Source organism: Rhinolophus hipposideros, assembly GCF_964194185.1.
Source record: "Rhinolophus hipposideros genome assembly, chromosome: 11".
Classification (NCBI taxonomy): domain Eukaryota; kingdom Metazoa; phylum Chordata; class Mammalia; order Chiroptera; family Rhinolophidae; genus Rhinolophus; species Rhinolophus hipposideros.
In genome coordinates, this window is record NC_138057.1 from 71,604,124 (window position 1) to 71,629,452 (window position 25,329).

The 25,329-nt window shown below is 43.0% G+C and overlaps 2 protein-coding genes across 3 annotated transcripts in view; one reads left to right on the plus strand and one right to left on the minus strand.

The window, feature by feature from the left end:
• Positions 1-25,329, plus strand: part of GSN (gelsolin) — a 100,039-nt gene that overhangs the window by 17,943 nt on the left and 56,767 nt on the right. For both annotated transcript variants that reach the window (XM_081065660.1, XM_081065662.1), the window contains 6 exons: positions 5,962-6,081; positions 11,792-11,869; positions 13,920-14,071; positions 14,387-14,496; positions 16,701-16,920; positions 19,646-19,733. The gene's annotated coding sequence lies outside the window, so the exon portion shown is untranslated. The remainder of the gene's footprint in view (positions 1-5,961; positions 6,082-11,791; positions 11,870-13,919; positions 14,072-14,386; positions 14,497-16,700; positions 16,921-19,645; positions 19,734-25,329) is intronic.
• On the minus strand, positions 15,382-15,908 carry LOC308505088 (large ribosomal subunit protein eL21). Its single transcript, XM_081066740.1, has one exon. It carries the CDS (start codon positions 15,886-15,888, stop codon positions 15,406-15,408), a length of 483 nt encoding a protein of 160 aa, XP_080922866.1. The 5' UTR covers positions 15,889-15,908; the 3' UTR covers positions 15,382-15,405.

Sequence of the window (25,329 nt, forward strand, 5' to 3'; positions counted from 1 at the left end):
GCCTCAAGGCTGGGGAACAGCACTAGGAGAAACTTCAGACATGACGCTAGAATCCATTGCCTGGCCTGGCCTCTTCTGTCCCCAGGGGTCTCCTCTCTCCTCCCTGCCTGGCAGGGACCTCTTCCCAGCCCAGCTCCAGCCCCCAAAAAACGTCAGTTAACATCACAATACTCCAGACCCAGCAGGAGTGCAGCCTTTCTTTTGTGCTGCCTTATTGTCCTCGATTTCTCCATTTCATGGGGGATTTTCTTCTCTCTTTACATAACAAAAGTCCCGTGACACTGTTTTCCCTTAAATAAAAAAAGAGCAGCCAGTTTTCCCCTCAAGTGCAATTAGATGGCTGGCAGCTTTGCCAAGGCCTTCCGTTAAAGACCTGGTGGAACGTTGGGTCCTAAGCATAGCCCCCTTTTCCAGCCCAGCCCCCAGACAGGGAGGGGTGTGCTCCTCCCTGTTTTGAGTGAAAACTCTTCCTAAAGTGTGCCTCTTCCTAAACCTTGGCCCTGGCGTGTTCTGTTCAAGCATGCCCGTTTCTGTGGGGCCCGTCTCCTGGGCTTGGCATTTGCGGCCCTTCACAATCAGCCCAGTATAGGGAGGGGAAGGCACACTGGGCTGGGATTCTGGCTACCGGGGTCCTGCGGCTAGAGTGACACCTAATTTGCTGTGTGACCTCTGTGGGTTCCCTCCCCTCTCCCAGCTTCCATTTTCCCATCAGTGGAAAGAAAGGATTGGTTGAGGGAACCCTTTTCCAGAGCTGGCATTCTGTGGGCTGTGGCTTGAGGCTGAATCAATTGACCAGCTCAAGATCAAAGAGTCTGAAAGAGCCAGGGCTGAGGTCCAACGCTCAGACTTGACCACCTCCAGCCAGGCCACGGGAGGACTTTGAAGCTTTGCCACTTATGATTGTTTTATGCCCCAGTGCCTTGTGTCAGGAAAAACAAGTCTGCTGGGAATGAAGCTGGTCTCCTGGCTTTCCAGTTGGTCCCATCATGTAAATAACCAGCCGCAAAGCCCTGTAGAATAAGGCAGCCGCTCTCACTGGATCCCTCATAATACTCTCCTGCCATCCCAAATGACTGGTTCCAGCAGGAGAATTTTCTGTTTTGTCTTTCAAAAACGGAAAATAGGTTGGTTGTTTTTTTCAACTTGCCGTAAAACAGGTATTCAGCATAAAAATATTTGAACTCTATAGAAATGTATGAAGAAGAGAGTAAAAGTCAACGGAAATATTCTACCTACCCCTGCCTGAGTGATCCTTCATAAATATTTTTGTGTTCATCCTTCTAGGCTTTCTCTAAGAAATATAAAGACATATATCTTTACAATGAAGATAGGATCACACTAGAAGCACTGTTACAATATTTTAAATGTCAAAATTGTGGCTTAATGAAAATATAAAATAAACACTTGCCAAAGATTTTATTAACTCAGTAATTAATGAAGGAACCAGTAATATATTAAAAGGTTCAAAGGAGAATCTGATTAACATACACACACAATCAGGAATGCAGAAATAAATTTTCTAATAGATGTAAAGTTGGTTATTTAGTGCAATAAACTGATGTTTGGACTCATCTTTTAAATTGTACATTTATAGGACAAAATCAATTTGTATGTCTATGGGCAAGAATAATTTACATTACTATCATTTTTCTATATTTTACAGGGTTGTGAAATAGCCTACCGTGTTTCCCCGAAAATAAGACCTAGCCAGACAATCAGCTCTAAATGCGTCTTTTGGAGCAAAAATTAATATAAGACCCAGTCTTATATTGTTATATTATATAAGACCGGGTCTTATATTATAGTAAAATAAGACTGGGTATTGTGTTATGTTATGTTATGTTATGTTATGTTATGTTATGTTATGTTATGTTATGTTATGTTATACCCGGTCTTATAATAAAATAAGACCAGTTCTTGTATTAATTTTTGCTCCAAAAGACGCATTAGAGCTGATTATCCGGCTGGGTCTTATTTTTGGGGAACATGGTGGTCAAAGACAGTGAAAGACTTTGGCCCCTATAGAATCAGGGAACCCCCAAAGATGACACTGAAAGGACACTTAATAAACGTACACAATTTACAATATATTGTCATTACAATAGCTAATAATTTGGGGTTGCTTACTTTGTGCCATGCACAGTTTTAAGTAATTGATGAGTATTATGTCATTTAATCCTCACAACAAGGCTATTATGTAGATCTTATTATCATTCCATTTGTACTGATGAGAAGAGATAAAGTAACTTGCCCAAAATCACATAACTAAGAAGTGGGGAAGCCAGAATGCAAAGTCCTAACTACTACTTCATATCATTGTTATTTATCCATCTTTCAGTTGATGGATATTTGGGTTGTTTCCAATTTCTTCTATGATGAACAGTTCGGTGAATATCTTAACATCATTCTCCACTTCTCAGAATTTCTTGAAGTGGAATATCTTGGTCCAAGAATATGTGTACTTTATGTAGATGTGAGCAAATTGTCCTTCAAAAGGTGGAATCAATTTACTCTCCCACCAGCAGTCAGCTTAGGAAAATTTATTTTCCTCCATCTTTGCCAACCGTGAGTAACATCAATCTTTTCAGTGTTTGCTGGTCTGATAAGTGAAAAAAGATTTCATGGTATTCTTTTATTTTGCATTTCTTTTTATCACAAGAATTCTTCAGGACTCTTAGAAGGATAATTTTCAGTGTCAGAGATCACTTTACCTCTCCTTCCCCCCCCAGAGTAAAGCTGTAAACTTAGAGGAAAGTGCCCAGTGGGGAAGGGACATGTCCAAGGCATCCTGTGAGTTAGGGACACACCTGGGACCCTGCGCAGGGTTTTCTGACTTCTTCCTGAAATAAAGACAGCCTTTACTTAAGCCTCCCTGCCACCAATGTTGCTTTTGTCTGAAAACCAGTGGGAGTGATGAGAACCCATCAGAAGTAAGCTCTTCTTTGGATTAGTCAATGGGGATGATATAATTAGGTAGGCCATTTGAAAAAGAATAAAACGCAATTCCTGTCTCATCACCAATGGACCAAACACTTACATGTAAAAAAAAAAAAAGTAGAATAAATGGAATATTAAAAAAAATGAGTAAATTGCTTCTATGATTTATAAAACAAATCATAAAAGTTTAACAAATTTGACTAAAACTTCTACATGGTGAAAAAACAACAAACTATTACAAATGAGTTTGAAAGACAAAAAAAAAGAATTTACACAAGATCCCACTCTTTGAAACAAACAAAAATATCAGAAATTACTTAGGCATTCACCAACTGTTAGATCTATTACAGGATTAAAAAAAGATAATGCCTGTGAATGTGGTGTGTTCAAAGGCATTTTTCATCAGTGTAGGCACATTATGGCTGTCACCATGATCTTTATGATTTCCGGCGATACAGCCAAAATCTGTATGGAAAAGCACGAGATGTGGGTGCAGGTATGAAGGGGGCGGTGGGAGCGTCAGTCCATCACCTTTCCTCAAAAGAGGAAAAAAGCCTAGGCTTTGAAACTAACCACCCATGATTTGAATCCTGACATTGCTGGCATTTACTTGTCGTTTGACAGGATACCTGACAGCTCAAATCTTCTTGTTTGCAAAACGGGGCTAATGACACCCACGTCTCAGAATGTTTTTGATGAATCAATAAGATGATAAATGTGGATTGCCTGGCACAGAGCCGCTTATTAGATAATCAAAAATATTAAGAAGTGTGTTCCTTTTCCTGTCCTTTCTCTGAGAACCTACAGAGATTTCCGGGACTCACCAAGATGTTTGTTTTACATCTATGCATGTTGGACCCCCTGAAGGTGCTGGGAAGACCAGTGTGAATAAGAGAGAGGCAGTTTCTGCCCTCCTGAAGTTCATGGTCTAATGAGGACATCGGACACAGAACAGTTAATTTGGCAAAAATGAATTGTTTGCAATTGAAGGAGAGCTTTGAGAGAAAGAAACCCAGAGTGCAGCAGGATGCTTGGGAGTATTCAGGAAAGGCCTCTGAGGAAGGGATCTGAGGGATGAGGGAATTAGCGTTGGTCAGAGTTGAGGGAAGAAGCCCTCGTAAGGCCTGAGCAGGACAGACCAGGATTACCTGGAAAAACCAAAGGAGGGCCAGTGTGGCTGGAGCCTAGGCAGGGCGTTCCCAGCTAAAGAATTCTGGCTCTGGCATCCCAGGCAGGAGTCCATCCCAGCTTCAGTCCAGACATTCGAGGCCAGGAACTCAGTGCTTCTGAGGTGACCTGATCCACCTGGGAGTTTTTGTTGGTACATCCAGAAATTCAGGTGCAACCTACTGGCTACTATACCACTGCAAGTAGGAAGTGGTCATCAGACCCCAAGTTCTTGGTCTTTACCTGATGCAATCAGTCACTCTCCTTTGCTAAGTCTCAGTATCCCTTTTTTGGCATTTATCTATATTGTAATCATCAGCTCATCTGTAATCATCAGCTCATATATTGTAATTCTTCCACTATCTTATGAGCTCCCTGTAAGAAGAGAATGTGTCTTTCTCCTCCCTCTGTCCCCAGCTCCTGGCACAGACCTTGCACATATGAGGTGCTGTCCATTATATGTTGAATGAATAATAAATGATGCTTTACAAAGATTTACTCATTTGATCTTAGGTAACTATTATCTCCCAATACAACCTATGTTTTTTGAGCATCTGTCATGTACCAGATACATTACTAATGTTATCTCATTAAATGGCTTCTTGGAGATTGGCATTATTTTGCCTTCATTTTCTCCTTAGCTTTACATGTTGAAGAAATTCAGATTAAAAAGAAAAAGTTGAAAGAACAGTACAATAAACACTCATACACCCTTCAACTAGATTCGCTAATTTTGCTATAGGTGTTTTATCTCTGTGTGCATGTATGTACACACACACACACATTTTTTCCCCTGAACCATTTGAAAGTTGTTGATAGGATGACTCTTCACCCCTAAAATCTTTAGCATATATCTCAGAACATAGCTTGTAGCTAAGTACAAGTTTTCTAATTTCTTTTACATTTATTAAACAATCTTCTGTATGACAGAGCTCTCTCCATTCTTTTTTCTTTTTTTGAGAGTTAGGGAGGTTGAGTGTCATTGTATACTTATGGATTCTTTTTTTATTATTATTCAATTATCATCCATATTCATTTTGATGTTTAAATTGTCCCAAATTTGACCTATGGGAACTGCTGTGAGCCAGCTCTTGTGTACCTTGGTGTGTGTCCAGTAACTCTGAGTGTTTCTTTACTTTCTGGCACAATAGGCTCGTCCAGGCTCACCATTTACCCTCATCAGAAAAAGGAGGAAAAGGAGACCCAGACAGATGGAACGGCTGGGCTCCTCACGATATTTGGAGATTTTGATCGAGCTCAGGACTCTGATTCCAAATTCCTAGGAAAGAGGCTGAACGGATAGACCATCCATTCTCATAGTGCAGAAAGCACCTTAGCAAGACATGTAGCTGATCCCAAAGCCAGCTACCTCCTTAGCTGACTGCACACACAGCTGGCCTCGATAAGATGCAAACATTTGGATAACTTCAAACTTAGACAATGAGCAACACTTTCCAAGGATAATTGATTTATTGAGGAAGTTGTCATGGGGGGGGGGAAGAGCATCGGTTTTGGAATGAGGGCGAAACCAAGGTTTCCTTCAAGACCCAAGTGGATTCCGCCCTTGTGTGTATTTTGGGGCGTTACTTCACCTTGTTGAATCTCAGACTTTTCCATCTGTGAAAAGGATTCTTTCACATAAACTGCTTAGTCTAATGTCTGGCACATGTTAAATGCTCAATAATTTTGCTACCTTTACCAACAGTGCTGTTATTATTATTAAAATCTGAGAAAGTTCTGTTATTCAGTGGATTAAGGTGATAGAAAAAACAATGGATTTGGACTTTGAGTCTCCAAATCCAGCTCTGTGACCTTGGATAACTCTTGTCCTCATTCTAATGAACCTAATTCATTTAGGACATTATTTCAAAGAAGAAGGAAGAGGAGTAAGAGGAGGAGGGGCAAAAGGAAAAAGAAGAAAAGAAGAAGGAAGAGGAGGAGGAGAAAGAGGAAGAACACCTAAACCCAGTGACTTAAGTAAGTGAGTGTCTCAACTGAGAGCTGGAAAGTGGGGAGGGAAATGCCTCCACATCTTTGACAGAGTGACCAATAAGGCTGGCAAATGTTGTCTTAACTGTGGGTGCCCATGCACCAGCTATAAATCCTACTGCTTTAGGTAAGAAAGGCTAGTGGGAAGCTACTTGAAGTGCCTGCCCCTTCTCTCTGTCCTGGAAAGAGAAAGACACAGCAACAGCCTCACGGATGGCCTCTGACTCAGCAGGGATCACTTCCAGAGGAGAGCAAGCATTTATGTCCCAGTGGACACTGGGAGCTTCTAGAAGGCCATCCTCCTGTTCCTAGGTCACCAGTGGGGCCCATTCGGCAGACGGTGAATCCTGCAGGAATTAGGCCATCGTTACTTTTGCTGTGAAGTGAATTCCTTAATAGGAGTCAAAGCTGTGTGGCATACCATGATTGGGTAAAAAGTTTCCCATAAAGCCGTGGAGCATAGTGCTGGCAGAGGCAAAAAGGACAGGGGAAGCAAATTCAAGTAAAAAGTAAATGTAAAATATTTCTGTGCAAACAATTTATTGGCTCCAGATGGAATGAGTTACCCACTAAGCAACATGCAGGGAGGGGTTGGGCACAAGCAAAAGTGTTAGCTTCTCCAGGAGAGAGAGGACCAGAGGAAAGACTGCGTTAGTTTTCTAGGGCTGCCATAACAAAGTACCACGGATTTGGTGGCTTAAAACAACAGGAATTTGTTATCTCACATTTTGGAGGCCAGAACTCTGAAATGAAGGTGTCTGCAGGACCACGCTTCCTCTGAGGGCACTGGGGATGGAATTGTTCTCCATGTCTTTCTTAGCTTCTGGCCTCTTCCAGGAGTTTCTTGGCTTGTAGACGTATCACTCAGTCTCCGTCCTGACGTGGCCTTCTCCTTTGTCTCCACATTGTCTTCACTTTGTATGTGTCTGTGTCCGTGTCCAGATTTCCCCCTTTTAAGGACACCAGTCATATTGGATTAAGGCCCACTCTAATGACCTCATTTTAACTTAATTACTTCTGTAAAGAGCCTATTTTCAAATAAGGCCCCATTTGAAGGTATTAGGGGTTAGGATTTCAACATATCTTTTTGGGAGGGACACAGTTCAATCCATAATAGGGTCTATTGTCTGCAACCAGCTCTTGGGCACTGATATCTGGATCATCTGTAACAGAAGCAAGCAGAGGCGGTATTGGAAGGATGTTGGGTAGCTCCTGGAATCAAAGGCCTTGGGAGGGAGACACACAACTCAGGGCAACCCCAGGCCAAAGCTCATGGACATTCCTTAGGGCCTGCCTTCTGGATGACTCCACTCTGACATCCTTCTGGCCAAGTGTCTCTTCTCTCAAGATACAAATTCATGGAAGATTGGTTGGGTCAGCCTGCAGGGGAATCGGGGCCTGTTTTAGGGGTATGTGAATGGGATCAAGTGGTGGGCAGTCCAGCCAGGGCATGGGAGAGGCAGTTCCCTCAAAGAAAGAGAGAGGCTTCTACCAAAAGATGGGGGAGAGATGTGTTGTACAGACAAAACCATAGCTGTTTGCGCACATTGTCATTCACTTGAGAAAGATTTTTCAGCTCAGGCAGTTATATTTCTAAATATTTTGGCACTTAAAGGAGCCATTTAGTCATCTGGAAAATGCAGAGTAGTGGAAAAATACAGTGTCATGTGGTAGAACACTTTTGGTGGAATCAGGAGAGCAGGTTTTGTTGTTTTGGTTTTTTTTAATACTATTTGCAAATAGTATAATCCTATGCTGAACACTGAAGAGAATTAACTGAAAAGCTCTTGGAAACAACAGGAATGTTCAACCCAACTATCAAGTTACCAACTGGAAATAAAAATAATGTAATATAAACCAATTAGTAAGAAAGCATAACAGAGCTGAAGATGTTATTTAGATTAGCTACCAAGGCAATTTGTAAAGGAATAAACTCAGCAAAAAAAATGCAATGGGTCTCTATTAAGAGAATCATCAGGCTCTCCTTGGTGGCCTGAAAGATGAAGGATGGGAAGACTCGCAATTATAAAGATATCATTTCTTCCTAAATTGATTTATTCAATGTAAAAATTTCAGCCAAAAAAAAAAAAATCACCTCAGGCAGTCAAAATCTTAATTAAACTTGAAATATTTTTAAACTTGAAAACATGAGTCTAAAATTCATAGGATAAATCCCTGTCTTTATTGTCAGGTCCTCATAGCCAACATGTTTCCTTCCAAGAGACAGGACCGAGTTTGGACCTGCCACTTAGTGATCTGTGAGACCTTCGGCAAGTACTGTTATCTTCTTAGGCCTTAGTTTCCTCCTCTGCAAAGTGGAGTGATCTTACCTTCCTGCTTCACAAAGCTGCAGCAAGGACCACGTGAGAGAAAGCACCTGAAAGTGTTTTGTAAACTCTAAGGTACTCTCTACACTGTGACTCTGATTTTTTTAAAAAAGTCCCCAACGATGCCAGGTAAATTGGACAATCACAATGAGAAAAGTCTCCATCGCTCTCATTTAGCAAAAAGAGAAACACCTTTTCTCTAACTGAACACAGTTACATGACGATTTGTAAGTATCTGATTCCCGTGGAGAAGGAAGGTGCTCATGTGAGCATCTGCTTGGCCTCTCACTGGTCATGTGAACTGGGCAACATACTTATGCCTCCTGGTGCCCCCCCGCCCCACAACCCCCGGATTATCATTTCCTATCTGTACAATGAAAGGTTTGGGACGTCATGGGGTTTGAGAGCAAAACTTTGGCGTCTTCATGGATCTCAGTTTGAACCCTGATGCCAGGATTTACCTTGGATAATTCATCTTTTCTTTTCCTGGATTTTGAAATCTATCAGATGGGTGATAATATCTACTTCATCAAGAAGGCTGGAGGATTAAATGTGCTAATACATACAAAGTGCCTGGAACTTAGTAAATGCTCAATAATTACCGTCATCATAATAGTATTAGATATTAATATGATTAGTAGTATCTTCTAAGGGCCTTTGTGGCTCTGAAAGTCTTTAGAATAGTATGTCAGAGAAATGCTAAAACAGGGAGCAAAGATTCCCTTAATAGGACTGGAGTCAGTATTGCAAGTGGGACATTTTTCTGGAAGACAGGGCCGTGTGTTCATGGGGCCTTATTTAACCTTGGTGACTCACAACCAGCGCTCAGCAGGGCCCTGCCTCCTCTGGAAAGAGGGGAAAAGAGGCTGGCAAAGCCAGCTGTGGCTGAACAGGGGAAGCCCCGGCCTGGGAGGCTGCAGTTGATGGCCCCTCAGAGAGCCTAGTCCAAGGGTTTTTCACTCTTATATATACTGATTGGGAGGTTTTCTTTTTTGGCAAATAAGCTTTGGTGGATAACCCAAAGCAATGCCGCTCTCCTTCCTTGAGGGCAGAATGTCCATATTGGTCAGGGTCAGGCCGCTGTGAGGGTCAGGAAAGAATGATGCAGCCTTAGGGCAAGGGGTAGGAGGAAGCTTGATTATTCTTGCCAGTGATTGGTTTAGGAATGGCCATGTGACACAATGAGATATAGGGGATGTCTGCTTTGAGGCCTCTGGGAAAATTTTCCTCATTCTTAAAAAAAAAGGACATGCCCTACACTTTTGGTCAGACTGCAAAAACAGTATAGCCCCTATGGAGCGTGTATTAGTTTATAATTGCTGTGGTAACAAATTACCACAAACTTGGTGATTTAAAACAACACAAATTATTTTCTTTAAGTTCTGGAGCTCAGAAGTCCCACAGAGCAGAAATCAAGATGTTGGCAGGGCTGTGCTCCCTCTGGAGACTCCAGGGGAGATTCTGTTTTCTCGTCTTTTCCACCTTCTAGAGCCTCATTCCTTGCATTTCTTGGCATATAGCTCCTTCCTCCATCTTCAAGGCCAGCAGCATAGTAGCTTCAAAACTCTCTCTGCTCTGTCTTCACATGGCTTCTCCTCCATGGTAAAATCTCCCTCTGCCTCCCTGTTATAGGGACACTTACCATTGTACTTAGGGTTTGCCTGGGTAATCCAGGATACCCGCCCTATCTCAAGATTCTGATTTTAATCACATCTGCAAAATCCCTTTTGACATATCAGGTAACATCCACAGGTTCCATTAGGACCTGGATATCAGTAGGAGCCATGAATCATCCACCCACAGGGGGAATTTTGGCACTATTGAGCAAAATGACCTGTGCATTTATCTTTTTTTTAAAGGCAGGTTCACTGAGGCATAATTTACATATTGTAAAATTCACTCTATATAGTGTATAATTCTATGAGTTTCAACAAACACATGTAGTTGTGTAATTTCTACCACAGTCAAGATGGACAAGAGTTCCATCACACCAAGAAATCCCTTCATGCTACCCCTTAGGAGTCAAACCATCCCCTCACCTCAGCCCTTTGCAGCCACTGATGTGTTCTCTGTCCCTACAGCATTGCCTTTTCAAGAATGTCTTATAAATGGAATTACGGAGTTTCTTTCTTGTAGAATAATGCGTTTGAAATTCGTCCATGTTGTAGTGTACCAGTAGTTGGTTCTTTTTTATTGCTGGGTGACATTCAATTGTAGAAACGTGTCACAATTTCTCCATCAAGTGAAGGGCACTTGAGTTGTTTCCAATTATAGGCAATTATGAATTCAGCCTCTCTATATATATTCAGGTACAGATACATTTTGTGTGACTATAAGTTTATAAATAAAAAAGCCATCCTTAGAAACTGAAAGTAAAATGAAATAAAAATGACCCTGACTGCATTCAGTGCATGACATAACCACATAGAGAAGACACTGAGTGACTTGAAATCACCATCATTTGACTCTGTCCCCCTAGAGAGATATATCCAAAGACAAAAAGAACTGCACATTATGGGATAGAAATAAGTCATTGTGTTGGAGTCCTTGGGAACTGAGATATTTGGCATGCAGATTAGGGTTGATGGGGTTGAGTGAAAACTGCAGTTCCCCTTCCCCATTTCAGTTGGAATTATCAGTATGAAGGCATTATACTGTGTGTGTGTGTGTGTGTGTGTGTGTACACGCCAGAAAAATGTATACAAGTGGACACTTTGGTCCACGTTGCTCAAGCAGTAGTTCGCTGTAATCAGAAGTGTCTGGACGCTGATGGTAACCTCTTTGAACACCTCTTGTAATTGCAGAAGTCACACGGGACTTGTATTCATCTTTTGTTATCGGTATATATTGAGTATTACAATTTTAATACAGTTTTCCTTTGGTCACTGTGTGTGTGTGTGTGTGTGTGTGTGTGTGTGTATAATCTTTATAAAATAATATATATTTTCTAGCTATAGCCACTAAAAAGAATTCAAATTCAAGCAAACTGTAAAAAACAACAACGCATACACATTTTAAAGACAATCGGGAAAATGAACCCTTTTGCAGATTTGATAACACTAGGAAATGATTGTCCATATTTTCAGCTATGACCATGATGTTGTAGAGATTAAAAAAAGAATTTGTCTTTTGGAGATACATTCTGAAATGGTTACAGAAGAAATAATTCAGTGTCTAGGATGTGCCTCAAAATAGTCCTAGGGGAGGGGACAGTTATGTGAATGAGTAGATGGTACAGATGACTATGTAGTGATAGTTGTGAGAGCTGGGTGACAAGTACATTGGGACCATTATGCTATTTTTTCTATTTTTAATGACTAACACATTTTTATAATAAAAAGGGTTGTTTTTTGTTTGTTTGTTTTTTAAAGTCACGTGGAAAAGGTTGTGGATATTGTGGGAGAATGTGATGCTTGGAGCTGCTGCGACCACGAGTGTGCAAGCCGGAGGTACAGCACAGCCAAACTGATAGAGATTTCATCTGTGTAAATTCAAACGTGTTACACTAATTGTAAAGCTAGTTAATAAGAAAATGAGGCAGTTTTGATGGATAAAAATATTGAAGTGGGAGTTTCTCAGTGTGTATTCATGAGAATTCTTTGGTTGCAACTAATAGAAAGGTTAGGAAACATTTGGAGATACATTGTGGGCATTCAGAGCAATCTCAAGGAATTCTAGGGCAGAAATGCCACCGAGATTCATGAAGAACATAGTTCAAAGTGTAAAAGTCTGCCAGGATGTTTTCCATTCTCTTCTCCTCTGCTCAGCATAATTTGACTATCTACCACGGCTCTATCCTGTTGCAGACCAGCTTTCTTCATTTTCCAGTCCACATCATGGAAAACATGCATATCCATAGTTTCACACACCCAAGTTCAGCCCGTCCAGATAGAAACTGATTTTGTTCCCTAGACCCAGTTCCAAAAATTCTGGAAGAAGGCATTGACTGGTCTAGGAGCTGGCACTGTCCTATCCGAGGGGAAGAGCCCACTTCTAGGTCAGTGATGGCCAGGGTTTGAGGCATTGCAGATTGGCTAGTCCTGTAGTTCCATGGTGTTCATATGGATGGAAGGGGAAGAACAATTGCCAGAGGACGGTGGTGGGAAGCAAATGGGCAGCCAGACAACAGTTACCTAACTGAGTCAGGCCAGGCTCGATCATGACGTTGAGAGTGGCTACAAAGACTGGGGAGGATCATGACTTGGACAGGTTTTATTTTGGTTGAGGAGGTAAAGCAAACACGCAGAGCAGAAGCCATGCATGAGACAAGGAGACAGGTGTGGAGCCCCAGCTCCCTGCGGCTCCTGGGTCCCCCCAGAGGCCTGCTCAAGTTCACGGGACGGTGCAGGCCAGCAGGGCAGTCAGGAACCAGCCAGGCCGTGGCACCTGCGGAAGAGCTGCACCAGCACTCACGGGGCCATTCAGTCCCACATTAGGGTCCCATTGCCACATTGCTGTCCCACATCTAACCCACATTGTTTGTTTCTTACCGTGCCAGCAGGCCTAAGCAGGCCCCACCTGCTCTACCAGACAAGTGCAATATGCCAACAGTAGCCTTCCATCTTTGCAGCTCCTAATTTCCCTCTGCCTGCTATTTGGTTACACTGTACTGAAAAAATCCTGATTCATACAGCAAGCAGTTGCAAACCGAAGCAGTTTTTCATCATCTCCCATTGCAGTCAGGCTCAAGCTACTTTCCAATTCAACTGGTCCAGAAGACAAGAGAAATGAGTAGCAAACTTCGGATTCGAATTTAAATCATTAATAATGGCCAATAGCTATGGCTATTCCTTATTATTCATCTAAGTCAGGAGAAAAAGAACACCCAATATTTAAAATAAATACAAAAAATACCCAAAATAAGATAATGTCAAATTTACTCACTTCTTACACTGTGATCCTGATGAACCCCGATGTCAGCCCCACCTGACTCACAAGCTTCTGGTAAGGAGTCACTCCTAAAACCTAGCTAAAGCTACCTCCCCACCCCCGCCCCCCTGCAAGGGAGTCCTGGCCAATGGAGGGGGCCTACCACGGCAGTCTTCAGGTAGTTAGGAGAAGAAATACTGCACAATGGCCAATTAACAATAACTAGTCTTTTCATGGAAATGAATAGAATGCTTCCATATTCTTTATTTGATCTCTAATAAGCCTGTGAATTGGGTAGGACAGATACTATTTTACAAAGGAGGAGACAGAAGGGCCGTAACCTGTCCGAGTTTATCAGTGATAAATAATGGAGAAAACAAATATTGCAACTTAGAGCCCTGGGTCTTTCCTTAATCCTCCCTTCCTTCTTTCCTTCCTTCCTTTCCTTTCTTCCTTCCTTCTTTTTTTCCTTCCTTCCTTCTTCCCTTCCTTCCTTCCTTTCTCCTCCCTTCTCTTCCCCTTCTTTTCCTTCCCTTCCCCTTCCTTCTTCTTCTCTTGCTCCTTCCTTTGCACCCTCCCTCTCTCCTTATGTCCTTTCATAAGCCTTTGTTGATTCCCATTCTGGGTCAGACCCTAGGCTTGCAACTGGGGATTAAAGGTAAATGAGACACGGCTGCCATCTGAAAGAACAGAGCAGGGAGACAGATGTATCCAAAGCCAAAAATGGGCACGATGTGCAGGCACCACAGAGGGAAGGAGGACATTTAACTGGACCTTGAAAGGTAAGTGGCATCACCAGACAGAGATAATGGCGATGGGAAGGGCATCCTGGGCTGAGGGAACAGGGAGAGCAAATGCTTGAGAAGACATGAAAAAGTAGACTGCTGGTAGGGAGGGTATGGGGGCAAGCCCTGGTGTCTAGGAAGGAATGAGAGCAGGTGAAGCTGGTGCTAGATCAAGGAGGACATTGAAGGCTGTGCCAGGAAGTTTGGAAGATTATGGGAGCCATCAAAGATATTAAGTAGGGAAAGTTCACTGGTCAGGGCAGCCCGCCAGGGGAGTGTTTGTATATTCTTTATTTTGTTATATGTTGGTAGGAAAGATCATTTGCAAGCCATCTTGTGGTGGACGATTAGAATGAGGTGAGAATGGAGGCACCGAGACCAGTTCACAGGCTGTTGCAACTGTCCAGACCAAAGATGATAAGGTAAGATCTGAGTCAATGGATATGGTGAGTGGGGGGCTACTTCACAAGAGAATTGGGAGATGGAATTGATAGGAGGTGACAGTGAAAGTACGTGCACAGTGATGTATTGGGAGATGTGAGAGAATAAGTAGGAAGCGGCTCCTACCATTTTAATTACCTCCCAAATAATGTGTCCCTACATCCGTTCTTTTCTGAGGATATATTTATATTAACATATTATCTCTCTCTGAAGTTACTTTCTCAAAAATGGTTCTTCCTCTTCCTGATTTTAGTGGGCAGCAATTGCGTTTTCTTTCCAGTCCGTTTTCTGGTGTCTGGTTACCCTATAAAGAAGGTCATGGTAAGAAAGAACCATGTGTATATCTGGGGACTTTCCACCCTGGTCACCTGTAACTGGGCCAGGTGGGCACATGAACAAACTGAGCCATTCAGAGTCCTCCTCTGGGGTCTTGAAATTGAATCAAAGAATATGGCTGGTGTTCTCTGGAAAGGAGTTAGGAACTAGGTAGCTGTTGGCTGATAGCTCAGGGGGCTGTGTTCTGAGAAGTAGAAAAAACTGTTTTTTAGTGAGTGAGGATAATGAAGTATGTGCTCAGAGAAACAAATGAAAGAAGTGAACAGCGCTGTGTTTATTCCCCTGACCCTGAGGCCAGGATGTTTCTACCAGCTGTAGCCAATGTTACTGCGCCCAAAAGTATGTTAATACTTTTGTCTACAGATGCTATTACAAAACTCACACACCAGTGATTACATCTCCGAGAAGTACCTTTGTGTTTATGCAATTTAGTCTCTAAATACTTCCCTTTTTTGCTTATTATTCTTGTTTGGTTTTTAGAGTACACTTTTTATTTATTTATTTATTTTTTATTTTTTTTTTTATTTTTACAGAGGTCTTTTATTTTTTTACACTTATGCCATGAATTCATAGGGAATGGGTTCCAGCAGCTCAGGCTCCTTTCCATTGGTTCTCACAAAGTGTGCTTCTCTGGGTGGGGCAGGCTGGCGTTTCAGTTGAACCCAGGTACCTTTCTCTTTGGCTTCCTTCTTTTTCTGATCATTTTCCTTTACCCGTTTCAGGAAGCTATCTCGGCTCTTAGAGTGCTTAATATGCTCAATACGAACATTAATTCTCTTGGCAAGAATCTTGCCCTTGACTTGTTTGTTTACAACAATGCCAACCGCATGCTGAGTAACATTGTAGACCCTTCCCGTTTTGCCATGGTAACATTTGTGGGGCATTCCTTTTTGAACAGTGCCCATTCCCTTGATGTCTACAATATCACCTTTCTTGTAGATTCGCATGTATGTGGCCAAAGGAACAACTCCATGTTTCCTAAAAGGCCTAGAGAACATATAGCGGGTGCCTCTCCTCTTTCCCTTTGTGTTGGTCATTTTGACGAATTACTGGAAGATGGCGGTCCCGGCCGAAAAGGCTAGAGTACACTTTTTAAGTGAAGTCTAACACACACACAGCCAATGTTCATTTTTAAAAGACCCATTTGCAATTATTTTTAAATCACTATTCAAAATTAAATGTAAGGGCAAATTAATCAATTCTCCCTCAAAGATTTACTGAAAAATTTCCCAGTGCTGGTAGGTAATGGAGAAATAGAGATGAATAACATTTAGTCTGTATCATCCAGAGTACACAACCTGTTTGGGGTGGGTAGTTGGGTGTGGAGAAAGTCATACAAAGTATTATTTGAAAAAGTCTAAAGTAGAAGCATTTATTTGGCAAATATTTATTTAGTGCCCACTCTGTGCCAGGCATTATGAAAGGTGCCAGGAAGGCAGTTGCATGGACCCTACGTGCTAATGGAAGTACAGTATATCAAAAGAAATATGGCAGAACTGAAAAAGGTTGATTAATTTTACCCTGAGGGATTAGGAATGGGAAAGGTGGCATTTGAGCTGGGCTTTAAAGAAGTAGAATTTTGGCATTTGGGAAAGGTAGGAAAGGGGCATTTTATGTTCAGGAACCAGCATGAGCAAAGTTTGGGGGAGCAGTGGTTTAAGGACATAGCTGAGTAGCTGAGTGAAGACTCCTGTGAGCAGAGGTGGATTATGAGTTGAGAAGTGGAGCGGTGGCAGGAAATGAAGCTGGAGGAGACCCTGGGGGGCAGATCACAAATCGTCTTGAATGCTATGTTTGACAGAGATATGTACTGCTCACCAAATACTCATTTACTCCCCACATTTCCCAGTCTCCTTGCAGTTGGAGGAAACCGTGTGACTAGTTTCACCAACATGCTGCACATGGATGTCACACATGTCAATTCTGGGCTGAAGTATGAAAAAGCAAGTTCTCCCTTAGCTTTCCTGCCCTGCCACAGTGACTAAGGAGGCCACATGTTCCAAGCACGCAGCTCCACATGGGTGGCCCCTCCATCAGTCTGGGTCCATGAATGTTTACGTGGAGCACAGGTATGATATTTATACCATGAGCATGAAATAAACTTTTGTTGTGTTAAGCCATTAGGATTTTGGGGTTAATTTGTTACTGCAGCATGCCTTAGCCTATCCTGACTGATACACCAGGCTGAGAAATTTGGAATTTACCCTATAGGCGGAGAATAGCCCTCAAAAGGTTTTAAGCAGGTGAGCATTGTCCTATTTTCGAGGCACTGCCATCCAGATTGTCCCCACCCATGTGTGACAGTGGTGTCGTTAACCACTGTCCCATCTCAGGAGGGTTTGAGCTTGTTTAGTTCAACTCTCACTTTTATCGTTTCCCTGCCCCCACCACGGACAGATGCCCAGAGCTTTCTTGTCACCACTTCACTGGGTCCAGGGCCCCTTCCCTTGCTTGGGGCTTCCAGGTTTTGTCCGAGGACGTTATGTCACCTGGAATAATGGGGCAGGTTCATGTTGAAGTTGTATAGAAGGGCATCTCTCCAGCTGGGCAGGCATCCAGTGAGTTATCGATGCCAGCAGCGTGGTCTATTCACCAGCTGCCCACAGAGCAATGTGTACAAGGCGAGTTCGGTGTAGGCAACAGGAGTTTCTCTGGTCATGGCAGAACAATCTGAGACAATAACTCAGCTCTCACCATGTTCCTTGGTGCTCAAACGGTGTCCCTTGAAGCCTCCTTCGCTAGTTCCATTCCCCTGGCTCATTCAGGTCCTCCTGCTTCTCAGTGAACTGCCCAGATCAGCTCCCAGGCCAGTGGCGTCCTTGTACTGACCCTCCCTGTCACTTTCTTCTCCTTCCTATCTTCGGATCTACTTTTGAGAAAAATCTTTCTTTTCCCCTTTTTTGGCCTCCTTCTTAGTACTTCCTCCTTTCTCTCTTCTAGTGCCTCTGTTCTTCTCTAGATCTTTAACAGAAGACTTGTTGATCTGTTAAAGCTAGAGTCTGGTTCATCAGCAATTAATACAATCAAACCAAAAAGAAAAGAGAAAAGATGTCCCTTTTCTTCAGGGTAGGGAGGGCCCAACATTCAAACTGCACAGTGAGTGAGGAAAAATAATTACAGTAAGTAGGCAAGAGAAAGGAGGCAACCATTTTCATACCGAAACATTTTGAACCTTCACATCCTGCCACACGCATAATAGCAAGGTTTGGCGTCCCCGCAAAACACGTCACTTGTTCTGAAATCTTTCAGCCTTACACCATCATGAAGAGCCATCTCAGTGCTGGAGGTCCATTCTTATTTCTTATTCTTATTTAGTCCTTTTTTTCCCTTCTCCTCCCAGTTCCCAGTGCCCCCAAATCCTGTCTCTTAGGTCCACTCAGAGGAGATAAATAGTTACTTAAAATCAGAACCACCTCTTCACCCAAAGAGGTCATCCTCCACTCTCCAGTGGTTGTAACCCTCCCCCTCCGGACGGGCCCTGGACTTTGGCTTTGCACAACTAAAAGGCCCTTAGAAGGTGTTTCCCCCAACAGGAGAGCAGTTTTCTCCAGAAGATGAATTCTTTGGTCATCCCTTTAGCAACAAGCACAGAGAGCAATATTGTTGTGTCTCCACAACATGTGCTTTCTGTCTATTTTTGTTATTAGTTTGAATAGGTAATATACATTCACATGGTTTAAAATTCAAAGGCAACGACGGGTATACACGGAAAAATCTCCTTTCTTCCCCAATCTGCCAGCCACCACTACCCTCCCCAGAGGGAACCAATGTTACCAGTTTATGTACCCTTCCAAAGTATTTACACAAAGTACAAGCAAACACATATCTATTCTTTCCCCTCATTTTTAGTCTCCACACACACGATAGCATCCCATACACATTGCTTCGTACCTTGCATTTTTCACTTAAAAATGTAGATATAGCTTGGAAACGCCCCCATTTTACTACATAAAGAGTTTTACCTATCTGGAATAGTCAGTGTATGCATGTTCCTTAATTTATTTAAATAATCCTCTATTGACGGACATTTGTGTAATTTCCAATAGTTTAACCACTGTAAGCAATGCTGCCTCAATAACCTTAGATACGCCATTTTGTACATTTTTGAGTACTTCTGTAAAAAAAATTCCTGGAGGTGGAATCGCTGGATCAAAGAGAATGATAAGTATTCTAATTGTCTATCAGCTCATCTACCGATCTTTCGGCTCGTATCAAATTACAGTCTCACTAGCCATTTTAAGAGACTCTGTTTTCCCACAGAGAGAACATGTATTTCTAGAAAAATCCCTCTGGGGCCATGTGGAAATTGTATTGGAGGGAGAGGGCCCAGAAGTGCCTCTGAGGGAGATGGTGTGTTCTAGGTAAAATTGAAGGGGGCCTGGGAGGTGGGGGAAGAGATTCTTTCTCTTTGGGTGTCAGAGAAGACTGTCTGAAGGTGAGGCTCTGGAAGAATTGGAGCTCACCGGGCAGAGAGAGGAAAAGCCTGTGGGGCCCTGGCTCTTCCTGGGAGTTTAATCTGAAGAGAATTTGGGGGGATGGGGAAAGAAAAAAGTTGTATGCCTGAGGATGTACCTTGCAGAATTATCTGTAAGAGTAAGGAATAGGAAATGATTTGGAAAGGGTTAAGTAATGACAATATATGAATTCTACGGAAAAACAAAATATGGTAACAACAATAATAATGTCAGCTATTGTTTATTAAGACCTACTGTGTGTCAGACACATGCATTTTTTTAAAACCCCTTTAATCCTTATACCAACTCTGTATAAGGCACTATTATTTCTAATTTACAGATGAGAACACTGAGCATCAACGATGACAGTTAACTTGCCAAACGAAGGTAACATAGCAAGGAAGTGGCAGAGCCAGGATTCCACAAAGGTGTGTATGATCCCAAGCCTGTGCTCGCATCAGCTGGAAGGCCTCTTCCCATTAGCTCACTTAACTTTCAGGAGCTGGGGTGGGTTGGGGGGGCCATGGGAGATGAAGTGATTACAGGTGAGAAAACAGAGGCTCAGGGGGTTATATGCCTTTTTGGGAAGGAAATATAAAGAGTACAACACAATGTGGAAAAATGTTTCCTAAATAATATCACAAGGGAAAGACCTTTGTGTATAATTGTTTAAACACAAGTGTATTTTTGTGTATAAATTGTTTTTATAATTGGTGTATAATTGTTTAAATGTGATGATTACACCTATGTAAAATTAGAAATGGCCATGGGTATGGTGATTATCCATCCAGAACATTCTAGGACAGTCCTGGGTGTAAAGTTTCTGATTGTTGTCCATCCCTTAACAGATGCTATGCTCAGATTTTAGGGAAGTTGGGTAAATACGGTTACTTCACGTAGAGCTAAAGACTATATTGAAGACATTTAAGTAACTGTATTTTTAATACCATGAGCGTTTCAATATGTGTATATTATGGAACAAACATTGTGATATTGCGACATAATAAGAAATATGTATTTTGGTCTTCATCCCTGGCTCCTAGTGAGAGCTCAAACCTGTGTAATTTCCTAAGTGATAAAGGTGCTAGGAGCATCTTTTGTTCCAATAGTTGGTCTTTGAACCTGGTTCCTGACTCAGAGCTTCGAAATTTTGGGGGCGATAGAAATCTATGTTTATAGATTCTATTGTTCTAACAAGGAGACTCTTGCTGGGCTCCTGGATAGCTTCAGGATGGGGTCTGGTCACCAGAAAGGCCAAGGCATGGATTAGAAGCTCTACTCTCCCATCCTTCTCCTGGAGGGGGAGAAGAGCTGGAGACTGTTAATTTATCACGCCTACATGATGAAGCCACCGTAAAAGTCCCTGCATGTCGGCATCCAGAGAGCTTTAGAGTGGCTGCACACAGAGGTGGCATGGAAACATGGAAGCTCTGCACCCCTTCCTCCACGCTCGTCCTGTGCGTCTCTTCCACCTGGCTGTTCCTGAGTTGGGTCCTTTATAATCAACTGGTACCTTAGTAAGGAAATTGTTTTCCTGAGTTCTGTGAACCATTCTAGCAAATTAGGGAACCTGAGAAGGAGGTCATGGGAAACCTGGATTTATAGCTGGTTGGTCAGAAGTATTAGAGGCCTGGACTTGGTGATTGGCATCTGAAGTGGGGGTGAGGACAGTCTTGTGGGACTGAGCCCTTAAGCTGTGGGATTCATGCTATCTCCAGGTAGATAATGCCAGAATTGAACTGAATTGTAGAACGCCCACTGGTGTCACAGAATTGGTTGGTGTGGGAAAACCCACATATTTGGTGTCAGAAGTGAAGTTCTATGTGAGTAGTAAAGAAACAGTTTCCTTCTTTACACACACACACACACACACACACACACACACACACACATAGACACACACTTCAGTATTGCTACAGTGACACAAACTTTTTAAAGGTATGAAACGTGGAAACAGGTGATATTTGATACAAATCTGGAAGGTTAAGGAAGCAGACATTTTGAGAGGGTATCTTAGCCTTACTAATTAATGTAAATTGATATCAATGTCTTGCCTATTCATGAAAAGACTACTCCAGTCATTAGATTTCTGTGGTGATTGTTTTTTTTAAAGGTTAGCCTTGAGCAACTCCATTATAAATGTTTTCAACAGTACAAGTGAGCAGAAGCAAGACAAGAGCCTCATATTTATTTCAAACAATGAAAGTAACAGCTATTAATTGGTTGTTTCAGAAAGATGATTTGGAATTCCTTTATGTGCTCATTTATTCATCCTGCCTTCATGTTAGTTCTTTTTATTCATTTCATTCATTCATTCCATGTCTACTAGTCTCCTATTTTTTGCGAAGTTTTGTGCTGGACACTCAGAACACAGTCACAACCAACCTGAGTCCCCTCCCACAGGAGGTTCGCAGGTAGAGCTAGAAACATAAAGAGATGATTATCACGCGGTGTGATCAGTGCCCTTTGAGTTCAGTTCAGTAAGTGTGCACTGCAGGTCTGCTCTGCCCAGGTGCTGCGCTGGTCCCTTGCAGGAGAGAATGACCTATCTGGCCCTGTCCTCAGGGAGCTCGCAGGCTAGTGGGGGAGCCAGGAAACAAAAATCGTAACTAAATCATTACAAATAACCATCACGTAGAAGGGAATTGAGCAGAGTTCTGGGATGAAGAATAAGGGGACAAGTGGAACCTGTTTCAGCAGGATGGTCCAGGAAGTGCTGTGATGGAGGCGGCACAGGGATTGTGAGAGTGGGGGTGGGGGGCAGCTAACCTGAGACGTTTAGGAGGAGTTAGGCAATGCTTTGTCAGGGAGGCTTTCCCCACACTGAGTCTGAAAAGATAGGGAAGAGTTAAACAGGAGAAAAATGTCAAAGTAGGCAACCCTTAGAGAGAGAGCCGGGCTACAGAGGCTTGGAGGTGTTGAGGTGACCGAAAGCAGGATCTGCTGGGGTGTCATCGGCTGATTCAGTGGCGGAGGGGTACAGGGTTGCGGGGGAGGGGAATGAGATGACGCTGGAGAGAGAAAGCAAGGCTAGACCACGTGTGGCCACCCATGCCAGGCCTAAGAAGCTTGGACTTGGTCTGGATGGTGATAAATGTAGAGCTTACCAACCTGTGTCCCTTGGCACAGGAGGTTCCCATTGCCTTTCATGGGTCCCGTAAAACCAGACTGTACTGATTGTATTTTATGCCGTGATTAAATTACATACATTAACAGAAGAGTGACAGGTTGCCCACTGAAGATTTAACTGTTTTATGGCTCTAGGGAAAGATCAACTTAAATGTCCTCTTGGGGTAACTCACAGTGAACAACCTAAAGGTTACTCCGTCATCCCTGAAGTGGGACGTGTAAGGCACCTGGAGACAAACAAAGAGGGAGGTTTGGCATCCCTCAGGGCAGATATACAGACAAATTTTGATACGGAGCTCCTGGCAGGCTGGGACCTTGGAGAGTGAGCGCAGGGTCTGGGCTAAGCAGGGAAGGAGCTGGACAGCCCCCCAAACCACTGGTGCCTGCCCAGGGACCTGGATCTGCAGGGTCATCTGTCTGTCCGAGGTCAGGGTCAAATCAGCAGCATGGTACAGCAGGGAAAAAGCACAATTCCAGATTGCCTGCTGAGTGTGGGTGTGGGCTGCTCTCTCCCGCTGGGGTGGCTTCAGCCTCGGAGTTTGGGGAGCATCAGAAGGAGAGGAAAGCTCCATCAGGGAACCATTATGCCTCTTGTTAATCAGGCATTGAGTTTCTCAAGTCAGTGTTTTTGATTTGAGAAAAAATAGAACCAAAGTGAATGATTGGCACTGTGAGTTTTTGAAGACATTCTTACAAATTACAGATGTAAAACGAACCTAGAGTGACTTGACTTAAAGTCAAACGTTTTGAAGGACAATTTACTAAACCTTACGAGACAGACACCCTCTGGCTCTCGTTGGGGCAGTATATCACCAGTGCAGCAGAACCAGGGGCTGGAAAAACGGATTTTATGAGCCAGTTATAACCTCTCTTAGAAATCAGTACCTCTGTTGTCCCAGTTTGCAGATGAGACAATGGAGGCTGAGAGGAGTGTGATCTGCCCAGGATCACTCTATAAGAGCCAGGCTGGGAATGAATTTGGGTATCCTAATTCTTCCAGCAAAGCTATTTGGATGCCAGCAAAGTGCGGTGACTGCTGAAACAGTGGTGAGAAAGGAGAAAGTGGAGGAGGGGAAAAAAGAAAAACAGAAGAATAGGGAGAAGGAAAAGGAGGAGAAGTAAAGTGCAAGAGAAGGAAAGGAAAGTGGAGAAGGGAGATCAACTTTTGACTGAAACCTTAATCCAAACAGCTGTTATGGGTGGGTGGTTTATTTGTTTGTTTTCTCCAAATTCTAAGGTAATGGAAAGCAGGTAATGCTTTCCTGGCCTGATTGTGTTTCCACTACAACTTGCAGCACAAGACATAGCATAACGTTTGAAAAGCCCATTGTTCCGTGTTGTGATAATATAACTCTGTAAATGCTGCAGTACAGTGTACAAAGTACTGCCCCCTTCCACCCCACTGGTGACCTGCTGGGACAGCTGAATGCCTTCTGCTCGGCTGAGCTCAGAAGAGTGGGGCTGGGCTTTCAGAAACAGCTGGGCTGATTCATCCAGAACAAAAGCTAGCTCTTCCTGCCTAAGCTGGGCAGGCTGGTGTGGAGGCCAGTGGGCCCCTGTGCGAGGCGGAAGCTCCCTTTTGATCCAGCTCCAGTAGTTTCAGTCTCCTGCATGAAAGTCTTTGACAGCTTCCCACTGCCCCCGTCCCTTCAGTCTGACATGCTCTCAGCCCCACATGGGAGACAGTGGCTCTGGAGTGAAATCTGGGTTCTCGTCCCAGCTTTGCCATTTCCCAGCTGTGCAACCAAAACAAGTGATTTCACCTCCCTGAGCCTCAGTTTCTCCTTCTGTGAACTGGAAGTGAGAACAGTTCAATTTGAGGAAATTGTTGTCATAAATGCAGGAGGTAACGGTCAGAGCAGACACCCATGACTCCTGCGGTCCTCTTGCTGTCTGATTTCATCTTCCATTACTCAGTCCATGGACCCTGCATTCCAGACATGCTGGCACATTCTCATTCATCTTAAACACCTCCAGGCCTGTACCTACAGAGTTCTCATAAGGGTACCAGGTCCTGTTTATCAAGCCCTTTCTATGCCCCACGTTTCGCGCAAGTAGTTGACATGGATAATTTCATTTTCCCCATGACTCTTTGAGGTGGACGCAATGATTAGATCAAGAAACAGAGGCACAGAGAGGTGTCCTCCAAGGCCTGGCTCATCTTCTTTGCAGTCTCCTTGGGCCCTGTCTGTGTCCCCCAGCCTCTCATCCCACCCTCCCCTGTGCTTTCTCCATTTTAGCTCCCATAACACCCTATTGTAAGTGTCCGTTTCCTTGGCTGCAGGCCCTGCAAAGATGGAGTCTGTGGCAAACTCATTTCTATGCTTTTAGCCCCACACACAGGGCTTGCACGTAGCTGGTACTTAGAAAAGCAGTGAGTAAAAAATAGGTAAGGAAAAGAGAGAAAACATAAACTTCTCATGTGGGTCTAAAAGAATACTAAAATAGTACTGCCTCAAAGATTTTTTTTGGCATGTGTATTAAAGGCGTTTTATGAATTACTTTTTATTTCTAAAGCACAGCAGTTTACGATCTTTCTTAAAATAGGCCTACATTTCTCAAACAACTCCAAATACCTTCCATATAAAGAAACAGTGACTTGTCATGAAGCATTGCTTGAACGGTACAGGGAAGGGGCTGATATCAGGCCCTACCATTGTCAAGATGAAGCTAAATAATTGCTGATCCTGAACAGGAGGTGTGGAAAAGCCCTTCCCTTCCCCTTGACTTTCTTTCACTTTGGCTGTCGAAAGAACTTGGGTTTTGGAGGCAGACCTGGGTTCAAATCCCAGTCTACCACTCACCCACCTGTGGAGTTTTAAACAGGTTACTTCTCCTTTCTGAGCCTGTTTATTTATTTGAAAAATTGAAGATTATACCTAATCTAGATGGTAG

What these genes read in the sequence shown, in the direction of transcription:
- LOC308505088 (XM_081066740.1), bottom strand. Translation starts at nt 15,888, where the DNA reads ATGACCAACACAAAGGGAAAGAGGAGAGGCACCCGCTATATGTTCTCT.